Raw genomic sequence first — 19,179 nt, 5'->3', positions numbered from 1 at the left:
GTCTTGATAGATTAATGTACAAGACGCACAACTACATTTTGTTAAAAGGCATTACGCAACAATGGACAAGAATTGTAAATTCATTGTTTAAAAATATAGGAACATTTATGATATTTTCTTATCTGATAACTGGTTTCTCACATGACCTTCAATAATTCAACTGAAAAACAAATATTGATTTCAATATGTTTGCTTGAAAGGCAGTTTTCTAAGTGCATCCCTAGCCAATAATCAGGGCAGCTTTAGAATAATACACCTTGATTTATTCTGGAAAGCAAGAATGATTTGTCGTAAGCACTTAGTTCCAGTGTGGTGGTGGATCAAGACCTGGCATAGGTCCTAAGGAGAGCACTGATGAGGGTAATCCCGCCGTGGGAGAATTAATTGAACATAGAGGACTGTACCAGTCATCATGTTGCCGTGGTGGTGGGGCAGATGCCAAGTGTGCATGTGTGTTAGTGCAGGTAAACTGGCTAACAGCTGCTGGAGAGCCATAAGCATTTGTCGCCATCGAAGAGAAACGTGGTATGTGATTAATGGCATGTGGATAATGGTAGGGCCTAGCTGAAGTAGACACGGAACAAACCCCTGATATCAGACCACTGCAGCCTGAAATAACAGTTGGAGGGATTGACTTCTGATTAGCTCGTTCTTGTTTCCGATGCTTTGCACGTCTGTTTTGAAACCACACCTGAAAGAATAAGAATTGAATCAACAAAGAGTATACTGCAGAATTTTATGCGTGTTAACATCATCACAATATAAACTTGGGGTCAGAACTAAAGATACTTTTATTGATTCTCCACATAATTAAGGGTAGGGAGTCCTACTAGGATGCATTATAGGGAAGGTAAAAACAATGACTGCGGATGCTGGAAACCAGATTCTGGATTAGTGGTGCTGGAAGAGCACAGCAGTTGAGGCAGCATCCGAGGAGCAATAAAATCGACGTTTTGGGCAAAAGCCCTTCATCAAGAATAAAGGCAAAGAGCCTGAAGGGTGGAAAGATAAGCTAGAGGAGGGTGGGGGTGGGGCGAAAGTAGCACAATACGTGAGTGGGGGAGGGGATGAAGATGATAGGTCAGGGAGGAGGGTGGAGTGGATAGGTGGAAAAGAAGATAGGCAGGTAGGACAAGTCATGGGGACAGTGCTGAGCTGGAAGTTTGGAACTAGGGTGAGATGGGGGAAGGGGAAATGAGGAAACTGTTGAAGTCCACATTGATGCCCTGGGGTTGAAGTGTTCCGAGGCGGAAGAATGAGGTGTTCTTCCTCCAGGTGTCAGGTGGTGAGGGAGCGGCGGTGAAGGAGGCCCAGGACCTCCATGTCCTCAGCAGAGTGGGAGGGGGAGTTGAAATGTTGGGCCACAGGGCGGTGTGTTGATTGGTGCGGGTGTCCCGGAGATGTTCCCTAAAGCGCTCTGACAGGAGGTGTCCACTCTCCTCAATGTCGAGGAGACCGCATCGGGAGCAACGGATGCAATAAATGATATTGGTGGATGTGCAGGTAAAACTTTGGATGTGGAAGGCTCGTTTAGGGCCTTGGATGGAGGTGAGGGAGGAGGTGTGGGTGCAGATTTTGCAATTCCTGTGGTGGCAGGGGAAGGAGCCAGGATGGGACGGTGAGTTGTAGGGAGCATGGGCCTGACCAGGTAGTCACGGAGGGAACGGTCTTTGCAGAAGGCGGAAAGGGGAGGGGAAAGGAAAACAGATCCCTGGTGGTGGGGTCATTTTTGGAGGTGGCGGAAATGTCGGCGGATGATTTGGTTTATGTGAAGGTTGGTAGGGTGGAAGGTGAGCACCAGGGGCGTTCTGTTCTTGTTACGGTTGGAGGAGTAGGGCCTGAGGGCGGAGATGCGGGATGTGGACGAGATGCGTTGGAGGGCATCTTTAACCATGTTGGAAGGGAAATTGCGGTCTCTAAAGACTCCACAAATTCACCTGCACCTCCACACACATCATCTATTGCATCTGCTGCACCCGATGTGGCCTCCTATATTGGGGAGACAGGCCGCCTACTTGCGGAACGTTTCAGAGAACACCTCTGGAACACCCAGACCAACCAACCCAACCACCCCGTGGCTCAACACTTTAACTCCCCCTCCCACTCCACCAAGGACATGCAGGTCCTTGGACTCCTCCATCGCCAGACCATAACAACATGACGGTTCGAGGAAGAGTGCCTCATCTTCCACCTGGGAACCCTCCAACCACAAGGGATGAACTCAGATTTCTCCAGTTTCTTCATTTCCCCTCCCCCAACCCCCCCCCCCACCTTCTCTCAGTCGAATCCCTCGAACTCAGCACCACCTTCCTAACCTGCAATCTTCTTCCTGACCTCTCCGCCCCCACCCCACTCCAGCCTATCACCCTCACCTTGACCTCCTTCCACCTATCGCATCTCCATCGCCCCTCCCCCAAGTCCCTCCTCCCTACCTTTTATCTTAGCCTGCTGGACACACTTTCCTCATTCCTGAAGAAGGGCTTATGCCCGAAACGTCGAATTTCCTGTTCCTTGGATGATGCCTGACCTGCTGCGTTTTTCCAGCAACACATTTTCAGCTCTGATCTCTAGCATCTGCAGACTATACTTTCTCCACAATCTACGAGACACAAGTCAGGCAATTGATGAGTGCAGCTCCAACAACACTCAAAGCTTGACACTATCCAGGACCAACATTCACCATCCTTCCAACACGGATGCTCTGTAACAAAGTGTCTCAATAAGATGCGTTGCAGGAAATCAAGTACCATCAAACAGCATCTTCTAAACCCATGATCACTTCCATCCCGAAGGACAAGGGCAGCAGATACACAGGATCCATCACCATTACCTGCAACTCCTCAGCCACTCACTAAACTGACTTGGAAAAATATCAGAGTTCCAGAAACCTGGAACTCACGAACAGCATTGTCGTCCATTTGCTGTAAATAGACCAACAGTGATTCAAGAAGGTAGCACACAATGACATTCTCAACGACAACTAAGGATGAACTATAAATGCTGGCACAGCCAGCAATGCCCACATCTTATGAATGAATCCAAAATCTGTGGCTACAAGAGCAGGTCAGAGGATAGGAATTCTTCAGTAAGTAATTCATCTCTTTATTCACCTATGCCCAGTCCACCAATTGCAAAGACTGAAGTTGGGAGTTTGATGGAATTTTCTCCATTTGCCTGGATAAATGCACTTTGACAGCATTAAGGAATCTTGACTTTGTCCAGGGCAAAGCAGCCTTCTTTAAAGGTTTCCTATTCACCATTGTCAGCATTCACTCTGTATCATCAATACACAGTGGCAGTAGCATATGCTATCTACAAGATGCAATGCAGCAACTCACTGTTGAATTGTCTGAGATAACACTTCTGAGAGCACCTCCAAAACCACAACCAACTTTCAGCCAAATATATCCAAGGTCAGAAACCTAAACATAAATTAACATTTTGCCAGCATAGCAGGACTTTAGAATTTCAGCAAAATAGCCAGGGTTCTGCCAAGACACAGCTAGGAGTTTGATTATATATTTATATCAATTACTTAGAGTGCTTTGCCGATACTAAAAAAATAAATTTATGACATACATTTTTCAAAACATTAAAAATGTAAATTAAAAGCATTTAATAAAAAAGACGAAGTAACATGAAAAGTTGAATACCAGCATATTGCAACAATAATCCATTGAATAGTTACACATTTTAATTTGGCTTATGGCTCTGTTCAAAGAACTGAATGGATCTAATCGCTGACCTGAATGCGTGCTTCATTAAGTTTGGTGATCTTGGCTAACTCCTCCCTACAGTAGATATCTGGGTAATGGTTTTTACTGAAAGTAGCTTCCAAATGTTCCAGTTGCTCCTGGCTGAATGTGGTCCGATGGCGCCTGCGTGCAGGTGTTGGGTAGTGAGCCTGCTCAGGTATATTATTCACCAGCAGGGAATTGCTTCCAGCATTTGAACTTCCAGGGAACTTCTTGTAGATATTGTTATCAACTGAAATGGAAACATTCATATCGCTGCTGTCAATATGTTGCATTAAAGAAAGGTTATATTGTATTAAAAACCCTTTCTTCTTAAAAGGTGAAGTGCCACACAAAACAAGGGAAACCCGTGTCAGTAAGAGCATGGGTTTGTGAACCTGTGTAAATCTGTGCTACTTCAGCAGCAGCCATCATGTTTTTAACCTTGGCCACACATCCATCTTCCCATTATTCTACTCCTCCACAACCATTAGAAGAATGATCACTCTCGGGCAGGAGAAACCCTCTCCACACCTAGCCAATACATTCACAGCTAAATCACAATAGTACCCATAGGACATCATTGAACAGTCTGCTGGCATCTTAAAGCTAAGGTTTTTGACTGAGGCTTCTCTGCAATATGTTTCCATACGAGTATGTTGTACGTTTGAAATGCACACAACATAGCTGTACAGTGAGATTTGGAATAGGCATAATTGCAGCCAAAGGCAATTTTTGGTAAAGAACATTTGAATGATGATTGCTTGATGAATAAGGGGTATCATATCAGTGGTCAATTGATCTCTGCACCGTCCTTGTGCAGGCTAATCGGCTCATGGGGCAGAACAATGGCTCAGTGGTTAGTATTGTAGCCTCATAGTGCCAGGGACCCAGGTTAGATCCTGCCTTGGATCTCGTCTGTGTGAAGTTTGCACATTCTCCCTATGTCTGCCTGGATTTCCCCCCAGTGTTCCAGTTCCCCAACAGTCCAAAGAAATGCAGGAGAGGTGAATTGGCCCTGTTAGATTTCCTCATGTTGTCCAGGCTTGTGCAGACTAAAGTGGGTTAGCATTGGTAAATGTGGGGATAGGATTGGATTTGGGTGTTGGTATGTTCTCTGAAGGGTCAATGCAGACTTGATGGGCTAAGTGGCTTCCATTTGCACTATTGGGATTTTATGATTCTGTGGTCTGAGTGATAAGATTTCTCTGCAATGGCAGTTTTTGTACCTCCTCCCCACTCCATATATTCTGTATCTTAAAGTCTAACCAGTCAGCCAACTTTTCGATCTTTGGTTTCTGACAATGCAGGTTAACCAGGTACAAAGAGAAAAAAAGAGACAACACGCACAAAACTGCCAAATATGAGAAAGGAACTGAATTTATTGACAAACAGAAGATCAAACTAAAATTGCTTGAAAACACATGCTGAGTCCATTGTGTTTAACAAAAGGGTTTTTCAATCTTCTCTCGACACAGTGGCTTCTGTAGAGCTGGCAGAAAGCTGCTCTTTTTTTATACGAGGGTAAAATTTGGCAATATCCAGTGACTTCAGGGTGAGGCTAGGAAGTTAAAACATTGCACATCCACTGGCATTCCAGCACCTTAGTGGGTTTTAAATAAGGGAGGTGGTGAGGAAGTAAACAGCCTGAGTAGGCAATATCTGCTGTTGCATTAGGGCAGGAGCTAAATACTTTCCAATAATTTGTGGTAGAACAGACTGCAGAAGATGAATGATTCCTTGATAGCTACATCCACATGTTGCACTTTTCTTGTCATGATAGATGCCAGTGACTGTATTCACTGCTCGCAAATATAGTCTCCTCTACAAAAAAAGATCCTAAGCTTCCAGTTGCCTGTCAGTTCAAAACACTACCGTATTCCCTGGCCAACGTCTGTCTCAGGCTTGCTGCAGTGATCCAGTGAAGCTCAGTGCAAACTGGAAGAACAGTGCTTCATTTTCTGCTTGAGAACTTTGCAGCCTTCCGGACTCAATCTCAAGTTCAACAATTTTAGGGTTTGAAGCACCTTTTCCCATGTCCTGACCTCAACCCCCACACACCAGACCTTGTCATCACATAGGCTGCTACCCCACAGAACCTAATAGTCCCTATTCACAACTATTCATTTCCCCCCACACTGACCTTTATCCACTCCTTTGTCCAATGATTTTTCTTTCTTTGGTCTTTATCTCTACCTATTGATTATTCTCCCCATTCCCACCACCCCATTTTCTGATGAATACCAACCTTTTCCTAGATACCATTGATTCTGATAAAAGGGTCACTGGACTTGAAACATTAATTCTGATTTCTCTTCGCAGATGCTGCCAACCTGCGGAGTTTTTCCAGCAAATTCTGTTTTGCTTCTATTTCCAACGTCTGCAACAATCTTTCAATTTAAATTCAATATTTTTCCATCCTTGCTATTCTCCAGGTGCTGCTGAACATGGAGAAGTACCAATTTATTGGAGTCAGTGTTGAGGCATTGCCCTCCTGTCTGTAAAGCCATTGTGCTCAGGAACAGTGATGGTGTTTTTTGGGACGTTGTCTGTAAGTTATGTGAATCAGAATGTTGCTTGACCAGTCGGAGAAAGAGCTCTCCCAACTTTGACACTATCCCCCTGCTGTAAGGAAGGAGAACTTTGCAGGGTTGAGAGTGCTGTGTTTACTGTTATCATTTCTGGTGTTGATCAGGTTATCTACCTGGTTACATTCATTTCTTTAGGTTTTGTAGTGGTCATACAGCTAAGTGGCTTGCTCAGCCATTTCAGAAGGTACTTAAGAGAATCAGTCAGATCACATGGAGGCCAAACCAGGAAAGCATGGTAGGTTCCTTCTCTGAAAAAGGCATTAGTCAGCCAGATGAGTTTTAATAACAATGATTTCACAGTCATCATTACCAACCATTGATTTCAGATTTTTATTGAATTTGAATTGCAAACGGTGGTATCAGAACTCCGGTCCCAAATCCTGGTTTCTGGATTAGTACTCAAGTACAAATCCTCTTTACATCACCTTTACAAAATGTAGAACAGATCTAATCCTGTCAATTACCAATTCTATCAGCACCTTCCTAATATTCAATGAAGTGGCAAACGGAATCAGCCAGTGACACCTCTACTACTGCTCAGGTAAATTTGTCAGAACCACCTAGTTTATTATTTATTAATTCAGGTATGAATGCAGAGGCAGGCGACACCTTATCAGGAGCCCCAACAAAACAGAAGAAAGAAAATCTTTCCAGTGGCTAGAGTCATGCCTGATCAATGCAGTCAAAGACCAATCTTTGCAGCTTTGGGGCAGGAACTGCTCGAATAGGAATGCTAAGCCCAGAAATTTTTAATGTTTTATCAATGACCTTTCCTTCAACACACAATTTGATCTGATTCTGTTTATTAACAAATTCACTGTTCATCTCAACTCAATCCCACTTGATTTTAGCTTTCTTCAAGCAGTCTGCAAACAAAGTCTATGATACAATGGAAGACCCTGAGCTTTCAGATGACATGTCTTTTGACATGTTCAGAAGCTGATCCTCTGCTTGTACACCTGACTTAGTGTATGTAATCTCTTGCAGCTGCAGCTCTTTGCTCATCCTCTCTCTCTCGCTCTCTAACCCTCCCACCACTATTGAGAGCAACAAGTCTGCAAGAAGGCAGTGCTGGTGGTGTTCTCAGAAAATTTATTGCCTCAAGTGTCTTAAGAATCATAAATATCATACAACAAAAGATAACATGTCCATTTTGAGTAGCTTGCAAAAAAGAAGTCAACCTAATAATATCAAGCAGGTTTGCTAGCAATAAACTATTAAATGAGAAGAAAGTTATGTAAATGTATACAGTAAGCAATGGTTAACAGGGTTCTGTCATTAAAATTATTTTAAATTAGACCATTGCTGTATCTATTTAGGACAAATATGACATATCAATAAATTATTTCCATCACTTACTTTCTTAGATGGATTGCAACACCTATCCTATGATAACATAACCTCTTCATAACAAATATTTTCTGCCATTGATGTCTAAATTGACTTTTAAAGTCATCCTATTTCTATTCCAAAATTAAATCTATGTCTTAGGTTGGAAAATAATGGATTTAATTAAAGTATTACTTTTCACAACATTTATTAAAGCAGAGTCATTGTGCATTGCACTGCCAAACCTTTCTGATTGTAAAGAAATGCAATGATAGGAGCTTAATTTTGTGTTCACTTTCTTTTGTCAGTAGACCAACAAATATAAAAGAGAATCAGCTTTACATTTGACAATAGGTCAAGTCTTGGCTTCAGGAAACAGAACAGAGCTGAACCACAATCTGATTGTTCATCCAGACATGAAGATGGTAGTGGAAACATTTATTCAGCCCCTGAATCTAGGGATTAACTTCCACCGTACCCACTATACCAACCTTACTGGGAATGTGGAATCTGATCATCACATGGTTTTAGTTCAAATAATTCAATATCGTGAGAAAGCGTTCAAAAGCCACAACTAGACTGTTCAGCCACAAAGAACAAAACCAACAAAGAGACTAATTTGGCTGAAAAGGATGCTGAGCTTACTGGTGCTACTGATTAGCGAGGAAGTCAATTGACTGTGCCTAAGTAACAGGCTTTAAAATTAGAATGTAATACTGTACAAGCTTTGTGCAAACTCATTAGTAATCCTGCTAACTTGATACACATTAGAAATCAGTCCTTGCTGCAGGAAACAGTACTTCTGCTTACATTAAAAAATCATAAATAAAATGCACATATGCAATGAAATCCTCCTTTTGCAAAGCTGCATTTCCTTAGTTGATGGATGAATTAAGCCAAGAACCAAGCTCTGAACCAAACTAAAAAATAAATGTAAACAATTTAATTAATTTGCCTTGCAGCATTTGTTCTATCCCTATAAACACACACTTTGTCCAATCTCAGATAAATTAATTGCAGGCTGATATAGTTGAAAAGCTACAGAGTCCCAAATTTCTTCAGGCATATACAGCTGGAATTTAACCAGCTTGCCTCCAAACTATGACCAGTTTATTCTTCATCGAATTGGCTTGGTAGAAGATTTAAAGCTAAGTGGGAAAGATGATGGAGTTCACATTTAGACACTGAACAAGGACGTGACCCTGATTAATTGAATGCTTAGCCCAAGTTGGAGATATCAGGAAAGGTGGCAAAAGATTGGTCAGAAAGAAGATTTTTTTAAAAACGTTTTTGAAGAAAACAGGTTGAGGAGGGGGCTGGTCAGTTATGTGAATGGCTGGAGATGAAGAGAGATAGGGCATCATGGTTATAGTTATTGGAAGATGACTATGACTGATTAGACCATTCCCATGATCTGACAGGTTGGAAACATGATTGGAGAGACTCGCATGTAGAGCTGTAGGTACAAAATTTGGAGGCAACATGACATTAAAGGATATGCGAATAAAAGGTTTTTGGATTGGGTAGAACAGGCATTTGGATGCTAAATTAATTTCAATGTAGGCACCTGTGCTACATTGCATTTCCATGAGAAATGGGGCGGCATGGTGGCTCAGTGTTAGCACTGCTATCTCACCGCCAAGGACCCAGGTTCAATTCCAGCCTCGGACGACTTGCCGTGTGGAGTTTGCACTGGGTTTCCTCCAGGTGCTCCGGTTTCCTCCCACAATCCAGAGATGTGCAGGTTAGGTGAATTGGCTGTGCTAAATTGCCCATAATTGCCCATTGTTCAGGGGTGTGTAAGTTAGGTGCAGTAGTCAGGGTTAAATGTAGAGTAATAGGGGAATGGGTCTGGGTGGGATACTCTTCGGAGAGTCAGTGTGGACATGCTGGGCTGAAGGGCCTGTTTCCACACTGTAGGGATTCTATGCAGTAAGAATGCACCTTAAATTGAATAGAAGTGTACAGGGACCTTGGAGTACAAATTCACAAATTATTTTAAAAAACATTAACGTGCAGGTTAGTGTAACCTTAAGTGAAAGCACATCATTGTAATTAAATTTCCAGAGGTCTATAATTCAAAGTGAAATTATACTAAGCGTATGAAACGTTTTTGAAGATTGTCCCTGGAATATTGTTTGCATATAGTCTCCACACTATATTAAAAAAAGAAGCACTGGAGAACTTGCAAAGAAAATTTAGAAGTCTAAAACCAGAATTAAAGTTTGTAACACTCATGGAAAACTAAACAGGCTGAGGCTCTTTTCTCCAGAATAAAAAGGATGAAAGATGTCCATCTTATGAAGGCTTTAAAAATAATGAAATACCTGAAATGAGATAGCCTCTCTCTGCTTACTGTTTCCACTTCAGAGGATGTTGAAAGCAAGAGGCAATAAATGACCTTATTGAAGTGTATAAAATCATGAGGGGCATGGATAAGGTAAATAGACAAAGTCTTTTCCCTAGGTTGGGATGTCGAGAACTAGAGGGCATACGTTTAGGTTGAGAGGGGAAATATTTAAAAGAGACCTAAGGGGCAACTTTTTCACGCAAAGGGTGGTGTGTGTATGGAATGACCTGCCAGAGGAAGTGGTGGAGGCTGGTACAATTACAACATTTAAAAGGCATCTGGATGGGTATATGAATAGGAAGGGTTTGGGCCAAGTGCTGGCAAAAGGGATTAGATTTATTTAAGATATCTGATCAGCATGAACGAGTTGGACAAAAAGGTCTGTTCCCTTCCTGTACATCTCTATGACTCTAAATATGAAAGAGTCTCTTAAATACAATGGGAAATTCAGTAGAAATCTCTTTACCCAAAAAGTGGAGAGTACATGGAACATGCATCACAACATGCATTGTTTAAACTAAAGAGTGTAGCTGCATTTAAGAGTAACCTGGATTAGTACATCAAGAAGAAAGGATGAATCTTACGAACCACAATGAGTTCCTGATTATTGTCTCTGCTGGTTTCCTGCACTCTCCACTATTAAATGAAAGAATGAGGTTGAGTGTTTTGGGCACTAACCAGAAGGCAGTCCCAGATTCAAGACAACATCAAAAGATGCTGATGTTGAAGAAGAAGCTTCAAAGAACATCAATGGGTTGATCAGAGATTGCAATGTCCAGTTATGGTCTCTGATGGTTGCTGTTGACCTTTAGAGAGACAATGATATGATTTGTGAAAACAAGGAGCCAGATAGTTTGTATCAACTTCAGCACTCATTCAATGAGTTTTAAAGATGAGAAATAGGAGTAAGAATAGGCCATTTGGTTCCTTAATCCTGCTCTGCCATTCAGTAAGATCACACTTGATATTCTACTCAGTTACATGATCTTACAATATCCCATATCCCTCAGTTCTGGTCACGTCCAAAAACCTAATATGTATAGGTTAAAAAGCTGTTGGTATACACCTGAAGTAGAGAATTCTGAAAGGTTCACAGTCCTTTCACAGCAAAGGTTTTCCTCATCTCAGCACTAATTAGTCAACCCCTCATTTTGAAATTGACTCTCATATCCTGGACTCTAGTCAGGGAAACATTCTCCCAACATTTACCTTGTCAAGCTCCTCAAAAAGTTATTTTAAAATATCTATTAAGATAATCTCATTCTTCTAAGCTTGAGAGAACAAAGGGCTTGTCTATTCAATCTCTCCTCAAAAGAGTAGTTCTCTCATCTCAGTAAATCAATCTAGTGAATCCATGTTGCACTCTAATACAAGTAAATCCTGCTTTAGGGAGATGACTAAACTGTACGTAGTGCTCTCCAGGTGTGGTCTCAAAACAATTAGTGAGAATTCTTTACTTCTATACCCCAATCTCTTTACAATGTGTCATTTGCTTCATGATTGCATGTTATCTTTGTGATTCAAATATAAAGAGGCCAAGGTTCCTCTGAATAACAATATTTCCCAGTCTTGCTTGCACCATTTAAAATAAAACTGTTCCTCTCTTTTTCACCCAAGGTGAATTATTTCAGATTTGTCATTATTGTATTTCATCTGCCAGAGCCTTGTCCATTCTATCAAAATCTTTTTGCAGCCTCTTTGCATCTAAAGGTTCACCTGATTCAGTCTTGGGATGAAAGACATATGAGGAAAGGTTAAACAGCTTGGGCCAAGATCCATTGAAGCTAAGATGAATGAGAGTTGATCATATTGAAACACAAGATTTGAAGCATTATCATAGGGTGGATACCAGGAGGATTTTTTTTATGTCTCTGAGTGGGGAGGTGCGGAGTACTCAAACCAGGAGACAAAGTTTAACACTAAGAGGTTTCCCTTTTAAGACAGCAAGGACGAATATATGAGTATATGAGGAATTCTCTGCAACAGAAAGCAGTGCAGACTGGGTCATTGGTATATTCGAGACAAAGTTAGATAGACTTTTGATGGAACCAAGGGTTGAGGGTGGGACAGACAGTACAAATGGACGAGGCATGATTTTATTGAATAATGGAGTAGGCTCAAAGGGCCAAATAACCTATTTCTCTTCTTGTAAACTTACATTATATAAGAAAGTATCAATGTTTGCTGACAATATACTCAGTTTCCTCATTTAAGTAATTGATACAGACTTAAAACAGCTGTTGACAGGTATTAGTCTTTGTAATATGCCACTAGATACATCATATTATATCCATTGCTCCCGATGCAGTCTCCTCGACATTGGGGAATCTGGACGCCTCCTCGCAGAACACGTCAGGTATCATCTCTGGGACACCTGCACCGCCCTGTGACCCAACATTTCAACTCCCCCTCCCACTCTGCCAAGGACATGCAGGTCCTGGGCCTCCTCCACCACCGCACTCTCACCACCCGATGCCTGGAGGAAGAACGCCTCATATTCCGCCTCGGAACACTTCAACCCCAGGGCATCAATGTGGATTTCACCAGTTTCCTCATTTCCCCTCCACCCACCTTACCTCAGTTCCAACCTTGCAGCTCAGCACTGTCCCCATGATCTGTCCTATCTGCCAATCTCCCTTCCCATCTATCCGCTTTACCCTCCCCTCTGACCTATCACCTCCATCCCCATCCCCATTTACCTATTGTATTCTTTGCTACCTTCCCCCACCCTCTTCTCTGACCTATCACCTTCATCCCCACCCACATTCACCTATTGTACAATTTGCTACTTTCTCCCCAGCCCCCCCACCCCCAATTTATCTCTCTAGTCTGGAGGCTTCCTGCCTCTATTCCTGATAAAGGGTTTTTGCCCGAAACATCGATTTTCCTGCTCTTCAGATGTTGCCTGACCTGCTGTGCTTTTCCTGCACCTGTCTGATCTATACTCTGGTTTCCAGCATCTGCAGTCCTCACTTTTGCCTACTAGATATATCTTGTCAAATTAAAAATGACTTTTTTTTTCAACTGTTCTTGTTCCATTAACTAACCCTCAAATGTATGCTACCTTCAATGTCTTCTCATCCCATATACCTCCTAATTATACATCTGGTCTTATCAAACACTTTTGAAGATCAGGATATCTGCATTGTTATAGCGATACTCAGTTGGGCATCACTGGCATGGGTGCATTTTGTCCACAATAGTGTACAATATTAATCTATAAAAACAAGGACTTAAGGTAATGGCTGCAGGATGTGTGCATTGTTTCCCCAGCTAATTTATGATTTGAAAACAATAATAACTGTATCAGGTGATAGTTAAGTCGTTCTGAACCCAATACAATCAAGTATTTTTAACTCAAGGAGTGAAGAAAGGTTTAAAGTACAGTTGTAAATAAATTGCCAGGACAGCCCACTGCAGATCCCAGTGAGCAAACTGACCAATCAGTTATCAAAAGGAATTCTGGAGTGCTAAAGATCTGCATTGCTAAAGATCAGTGTCACAGAAAATTTACTTAATTTTTCATTGCTAAGATTATCATGCTGTCATTTAATCAAGAATCACAATGTGAAAAGTAGATAATAGCAGGTATAAATTGGAACTGTTGTTAGATGGACAACACAAGCTTCTCCTTTCTGAACAAGTCTTCCAATTGGCATTTAACAAATGCCTTTTGAAAGTCCCGATAAAACATTAGCTGCTGTACCTTCATCAACCCTCACTGTTACTGCAAAAAAAAGGTAGTCAGGTTAGTCAGATAACATATGAACTCAGGTAATTCAATATCTAGTTCAAACTGAGGTATACACTTCATACAATCAGCTTCTGTTGCAAGTAGTCTACATTTTTGTTTTAACTTTAAAAGTTAGAAATTAAATCACATAGGACTAAACACTGTCTAATACCACTTCCAGGGAACAGATTAAAAATTGAAAGTGTTCAGCTAGTCTGTTTGAGTATTAGCAATTATAGAAAGGCATTGATTACCAATGTAAGTCAAAGATGATGGTTAGCATGCAAAGTGCCAAGAAGGCAAAACAAACAGCTTGCAAAAGAAGGCAAGATATCCATTATTGTCATGGCAAATAATATTTTCAGAAATTTGGCTGTATTTGATGTAATTTATTGTAATCTAGCCATTATCCATTTGGTTGTAAATTAATATCACAAATGCTCAGAACCACAATCTCAGAATACACAGAAGCATAATAAATGCTCAATTATTGAACACAATGTGATATTTTTTCATGCAAATTATAGAGATAAGGTCATAAGAAGGAACAGAAGTAGGCAATCGGGTCCAATGAGATCATTGACTGATATAATAATAAAGTCAACCTTCTTGTCTTATCCCGATACCCTTGATTCTTTTACTAATTAACAACATGTCTTAACAACATAACCTTGACAATTCTTTGTAGTGAAGAATTCCACAGATTTACTACCTTCATTAGAAATGTCCCCTCATCTGAGGGGAATCCCTTACTGAGATTGTGCTCCGTAATCCTGGACTCTCCCACAGGGAGAAACACTCTCTCTGCATCTTTCCTGTCCAGACACCCAAGAAACTTCTGTTCTGTATATGTAGGTTTTAATCATCAGTGAAATACTGGGTTATCTTTGGCTAAATGTTTGAAACAATCTATTCTGATCTAAAAGATTATTTTGAGAATAAAAATTTGCTGAGTCAAAGTATAACTTGGATTTGTTTTGAAAATGAAATAAATACCTCACTCCCGAATCCACCTATTCATTTTTAGAAGATGCAAGTTCTTGTAAGCTGATTTCCATTCCAATTTAAATTTTTTCTGCCCTACATTTTTGATGCAAGTTTTTGGTTATCTTACCTATTATTTTATTCTGTAGCTGAAATTGTTTATTTTATGGAAAACCTTGGAACATTATGTCAAAAGGTTGTATGAAGACAAGTGAAGATATCATTACAAAACAAGACAAAAGATGTATTATCTTGAAATATCTAACCTAACTAATTACTGGCAGAATAGTTAATATTGTATTACGCATTGATCTTTATTTACTAACTCCCCACTTCAAAACCATGTGAAAAAAATATATCTTATCTTATGTATAATTGTTATCTATCATGTACAAAGGGATAATGACAAGACATTATTCTTTGCTGGTCTTCATCTCTCCACATCCATATTCCTTTAACAATGTGCTTAATGAAGATAGGCATATGTGCCTTCCTATAATGCTAACATAATTTCATATCTAATTTTAACTTTCTAATTAAGATGAAGGATACTTTTTTTATTCAAATGAATAATTTAAGGCTTTTTTAAAGATGATCATAGTGACATGTTCGATTCATTCCTAGGGTTTTGCAGTCTTTATCTGGCTCTCATTGATATTGCATTTATTGCTTTGAAGTTTATGAGAGTTCAAATTGTATTGATAGAAATTGGCAGTGGAATCATTTTAAAAAGACTTGGGTTCTTAAGTAGATTCAGACAGCACAGAAGGAAGTCGGTCATATCCATGTCCAACAACAAATGAATAGGGAAAATAATTCCATCAATATTTAGCACATATCTTTACATAAATAAATTGTCAAGTGCTTAGTAAATTTACAGTATTTGAAAGCGCACCTACTTGTCGTTACATGCGCTGTTGACCTACAGCGATAAGTAAATGATAATGCCTAGAGTCTGATTGGGCTTAAATCTTTAATATTAAGCTATCTGCACTATCCTACTGTAGAAAATTATACATCTTCTATGATTACAAAAGGAAATTATACAAAGTTTTACAATTTGCCTGTTTTTGCAATGGTTTTCACTAAAGCGGTCTCAAATAGATATTTCTAAACCGTGCACGTTTTATTTGTTCTTTAAAAATAATGGGGACATTGTGTTAAAAAAAATCAGAAAAGTGTACAAGCATATTTTTGCACAAGAAAACACAGCCACGAGGTGCTTAATCCGATATTAAATGGAATATTAATTTCCAAACTACATGGTGATATAAATTAATATTCATATCGGCACCAAACCTATCCAACTTAAAAAGGTGCAAATGTATGTTTGGCATCGAACACAGTGGATTTAGACTAAAATATTGAGCGGCACTCTGAACCAGGCTGAAGCCTTGGACCAGGGCTCTTTAGTATTTGCAGGCGACTGATTAACAATGAAGCGCGGGTACATCCGCATGACCGAGACCCGCCTTGTAAGACGGCTTGACTCGCACCTGGAGTGAGATTCTCAGTTTTTCCCCGAACTCAGGTACAATTATAGTTTTCCTTCTCTATGTTTGATGATTGACATACATTATTCTTGTCCAGAGCCTATTTTGATCTAACTTATTGACTTTCTACAGGTGATAGAACCTCTGACTAAAATCAATAGTTTATCATTTACAAGGTGAAATAGAGCCTATATAGGAAGAATTTTGTGTTTCTTTACTGCCTTGGAAAGCTTTACAGGATTTGAAGCTGATGTACTTGGTCACCACAGTGAAAGTTTCCCAGAAGATTGCGGATGGAACTCTCTGCTGTCTTAATCAGTTGTACAACAGAAATTCTATTCGTCTCCGCTAAGTTATCGTCCCGATAGATTTTAATATTCGAGGAAACAAAATAATTATGTAATAATATAAAACAAAGAATTGCTGGAAATCTGAAACAAAAAACAGAAATTGCTCGAGAAACTCAGCAGGTCTAGCAGCATCTGTGGAGAGAAAAGAGTTCATATTTCGAGTCCAGTGACCCTACTTCAGAACGGGTATTAATTCTGTACCTTGTTTAATGTGTTGCTTAAACAACCTGTATACAGTAGTGAACAGAAACTAATTGTAATTACTTCCGCTTAATCTTTAAATTTCCCATGTGGGAAAAAAATATAAAATGGATTTATATTTTAAAGTGAGACTGTAGGCAAGGTAAAATATAGACGAGATAGTTTATCTTTTCCAAGTAATGTTAAGCTACAACTTTTCAATATCTTCCGTTCCATTAAATGTACCGGCCTGTACACATAGAGGCAAACCTGTATCATATTGCCTTGAAGCTCCACATCAAGACTTTGCCATATAAACGCTTTTTTTTATATGAATCTGTGATGGTTGAATGGATTCAATATTTCTTAGGAAATATACATTATATGACTAAATGACCAATTCATTATGACCATGTTGTAATAAAAGTATGAAGTAACTGGAATTAGTTCCAGAAGTGTTTCCGATGCGAATGCAGAATTATATTTCTGCAACTTACTCACCTGTAGTTGAATTGACAGAACTGATGTGATTTGGATAAAGATCTGGGAATTCATCCCCTTTTAGCTTGTCTCCCCGTCCACCAACTGGCAGCTCTTCTTCAGCCATTCTCATTTTACAGAGAAGCACCAAAATGTTGGCTTCTTCAGCTCTGGTCGCAGTTTGACAACTTTACTTGACTCACTCCATGACATCACCAGGACCCCACTGGCCTTGAGCAACCAATCACGGTCCAAAACAAAACTAATGAAAGTGGTTGGACTCAGTAATGAATACGGTGACCTCTCCATTACAGACAAGCAGTGGCAAGGTTGAGGGACAAGTGAATGGGCTTGTGCTTTAATTCGAATAATTAAAGTGCGCTGAAGTGAAATGCATGGCTAGGAAAGTCAAGGGAAATCGAGGTGGGTGGCTGTCTGTCAGCACTCAGGTGGACAGGCGTCAGGTTTAAACTAAGCGTCCCTTTTGTAAAAAGCTAATTCATCTCTAATAACCCAAATGACATACCCCTAACTGGCAGCATATACAAAAATAAGATGTGTCGACGAGGCAGAGCAATTTATTAAAAGACAATGGCGAATTTTCGAAAAAGCTGTTCGTTCGACAGATATCTGAGTTCCCTCTGGGAGCTTTCCTCATTCTTTAACCTATACTATAATTATAAAGAGCAATAAGCTGCAGAGTTGTAATCAAACATGCAATTTCCTCGTGTTACTTTAAAGTGTTACTTTAGTCTCAGATCATACATGTCATTGTGGAATTCCATTCACGAAATATTTCAGTGTAATTTGAACACGGGTTGCAAACGACGCTGAGACTCCAATCATTTTGTTGTAGTTTTTTGTTCACGGTGTTCTTCCTTAATGATTGCATCTTTATTCATCAGGATTGTAGTGTTTACACCAGTTTCGCTAAGATGAATCTGCTCCTGAAATATTTAGCATGTTTCCAAGTCAATTATTTTCTTTTTGGCCTTAATGTTGCAGTTGCATAATTGGTGTATACCTAGACACCCAAACCGACTATATGTTTCATCAACACACGCAGGAATGTTGTAAATTCATATTTTTAAATTTTCTATCGCAGGCACAGAAATTACAGACGATGACAATAGGCTTTATGTCCCTACCCATTTGTTTACTTTTAATTCAAATTAGGATGTTGAACAATCAAGCTAAACTGAAATCTGTCTAAAATGTGTAAATTGAAATATACGGGAAACTGAAAGCTGGCTTCATTAAGCTTTTAGATTGCTGTTCGACAGGACAGTAATCGTGTTAAGTCGTTAATTATAAAGCAATTAATGAGAAAAATGGAGCTAATTGCTTCTGTACAGAAACTGATGATTACGAACAAAACCCCGTTAAATATAAATCGATTGAAACGAAGTTAAAGAAAGAGGAGAATTCGACTGTATGTAGCTAATTTGGCTTCATCTAGTAATGCCTACAGGCAGGTCATGGCAAAACCAGGAGAAAAAAGAACTTTATTTGAAAAAAAAATCTCTTTATCTGTTAGAAAATATGATGGTTTGCCATTTCAAGTTGCATTGGGAAAATGTAGGGCACATTAATAGCAAACATGAGTAATGTCTTGAAGAAGACATCCATGAACACTCTTATGCTAATCCTCCATGTCCTATGTAGACCTAGAAAGTTCCCTGCTGTCGAGATGACTTATATTACAATTGGTTTTAGTTATGGATAAAGAAAGGTCCACATTATGATATTTTATAATTCTCCTGGCATTTATTAGACTAGGGTCTAGATTAGTGTGGTGCTGGAATAGCACAGCAGTTCCGGTAGCATCCGAGGAGCAGTAAAATCGACGTTTCGGGCAAAAACCCTTCATTATTAGACTGTCTCAATAATGGCAGACTCAATTTACTTTCTTAAACATAAACATATAATTGCTGATTGGTACAGATGTTGAGTTT

At 39.9% G+C, this 19,179-nt stretch overlaps 1 protein-coding gene across 1 annotated transcript; it reads right to left on the bottom strand.

Moving 5' to 3' along the window:
• Positions 1-298: 298 nt before the first annotated feature.
• Positions 299-17,351, bottom strand: prop1 (PROP paired-like homeobox 1). Its single transcript, XM_060830937.1, has 3 exons — positions 17,246-17,351; positions 3,746-3,987; positions 299-691 (listed from the first exon to the last, which is right to left on the bottom strand). Exons 1-3 carry the CDS (start codon positions 17,349-17,351, stop codon positions 299-301), a joined length of 741 nt encoding a protein of 246 aa, XP_060686920.1.
• Between the last annotated feature and the right edge of the window lie 1,828 nt (positions 17,352-19,179).

This window comes from Hemiscyllium ocellatum, chromosome 10 (genome assembly GCF_020745735.1).
Source record: "Hemiscyllium ocellatum isolate sHemOce1 chromosome 10, sHemOce1.pat.X.cur, whole genome shotgun sequence".
Lineage (NCBI taxonomy): Eukaryota > Metazoa > Chordata > Chondrichthyes > Orectolobiformes > Hemiscylliidae > Hemiscyllium > Hemiscyllium ocellatum.
Note: the sequence above shows the minus strand (reverse complement) of the source record. Positions and strands in the feature narration are given on the sequence as shown.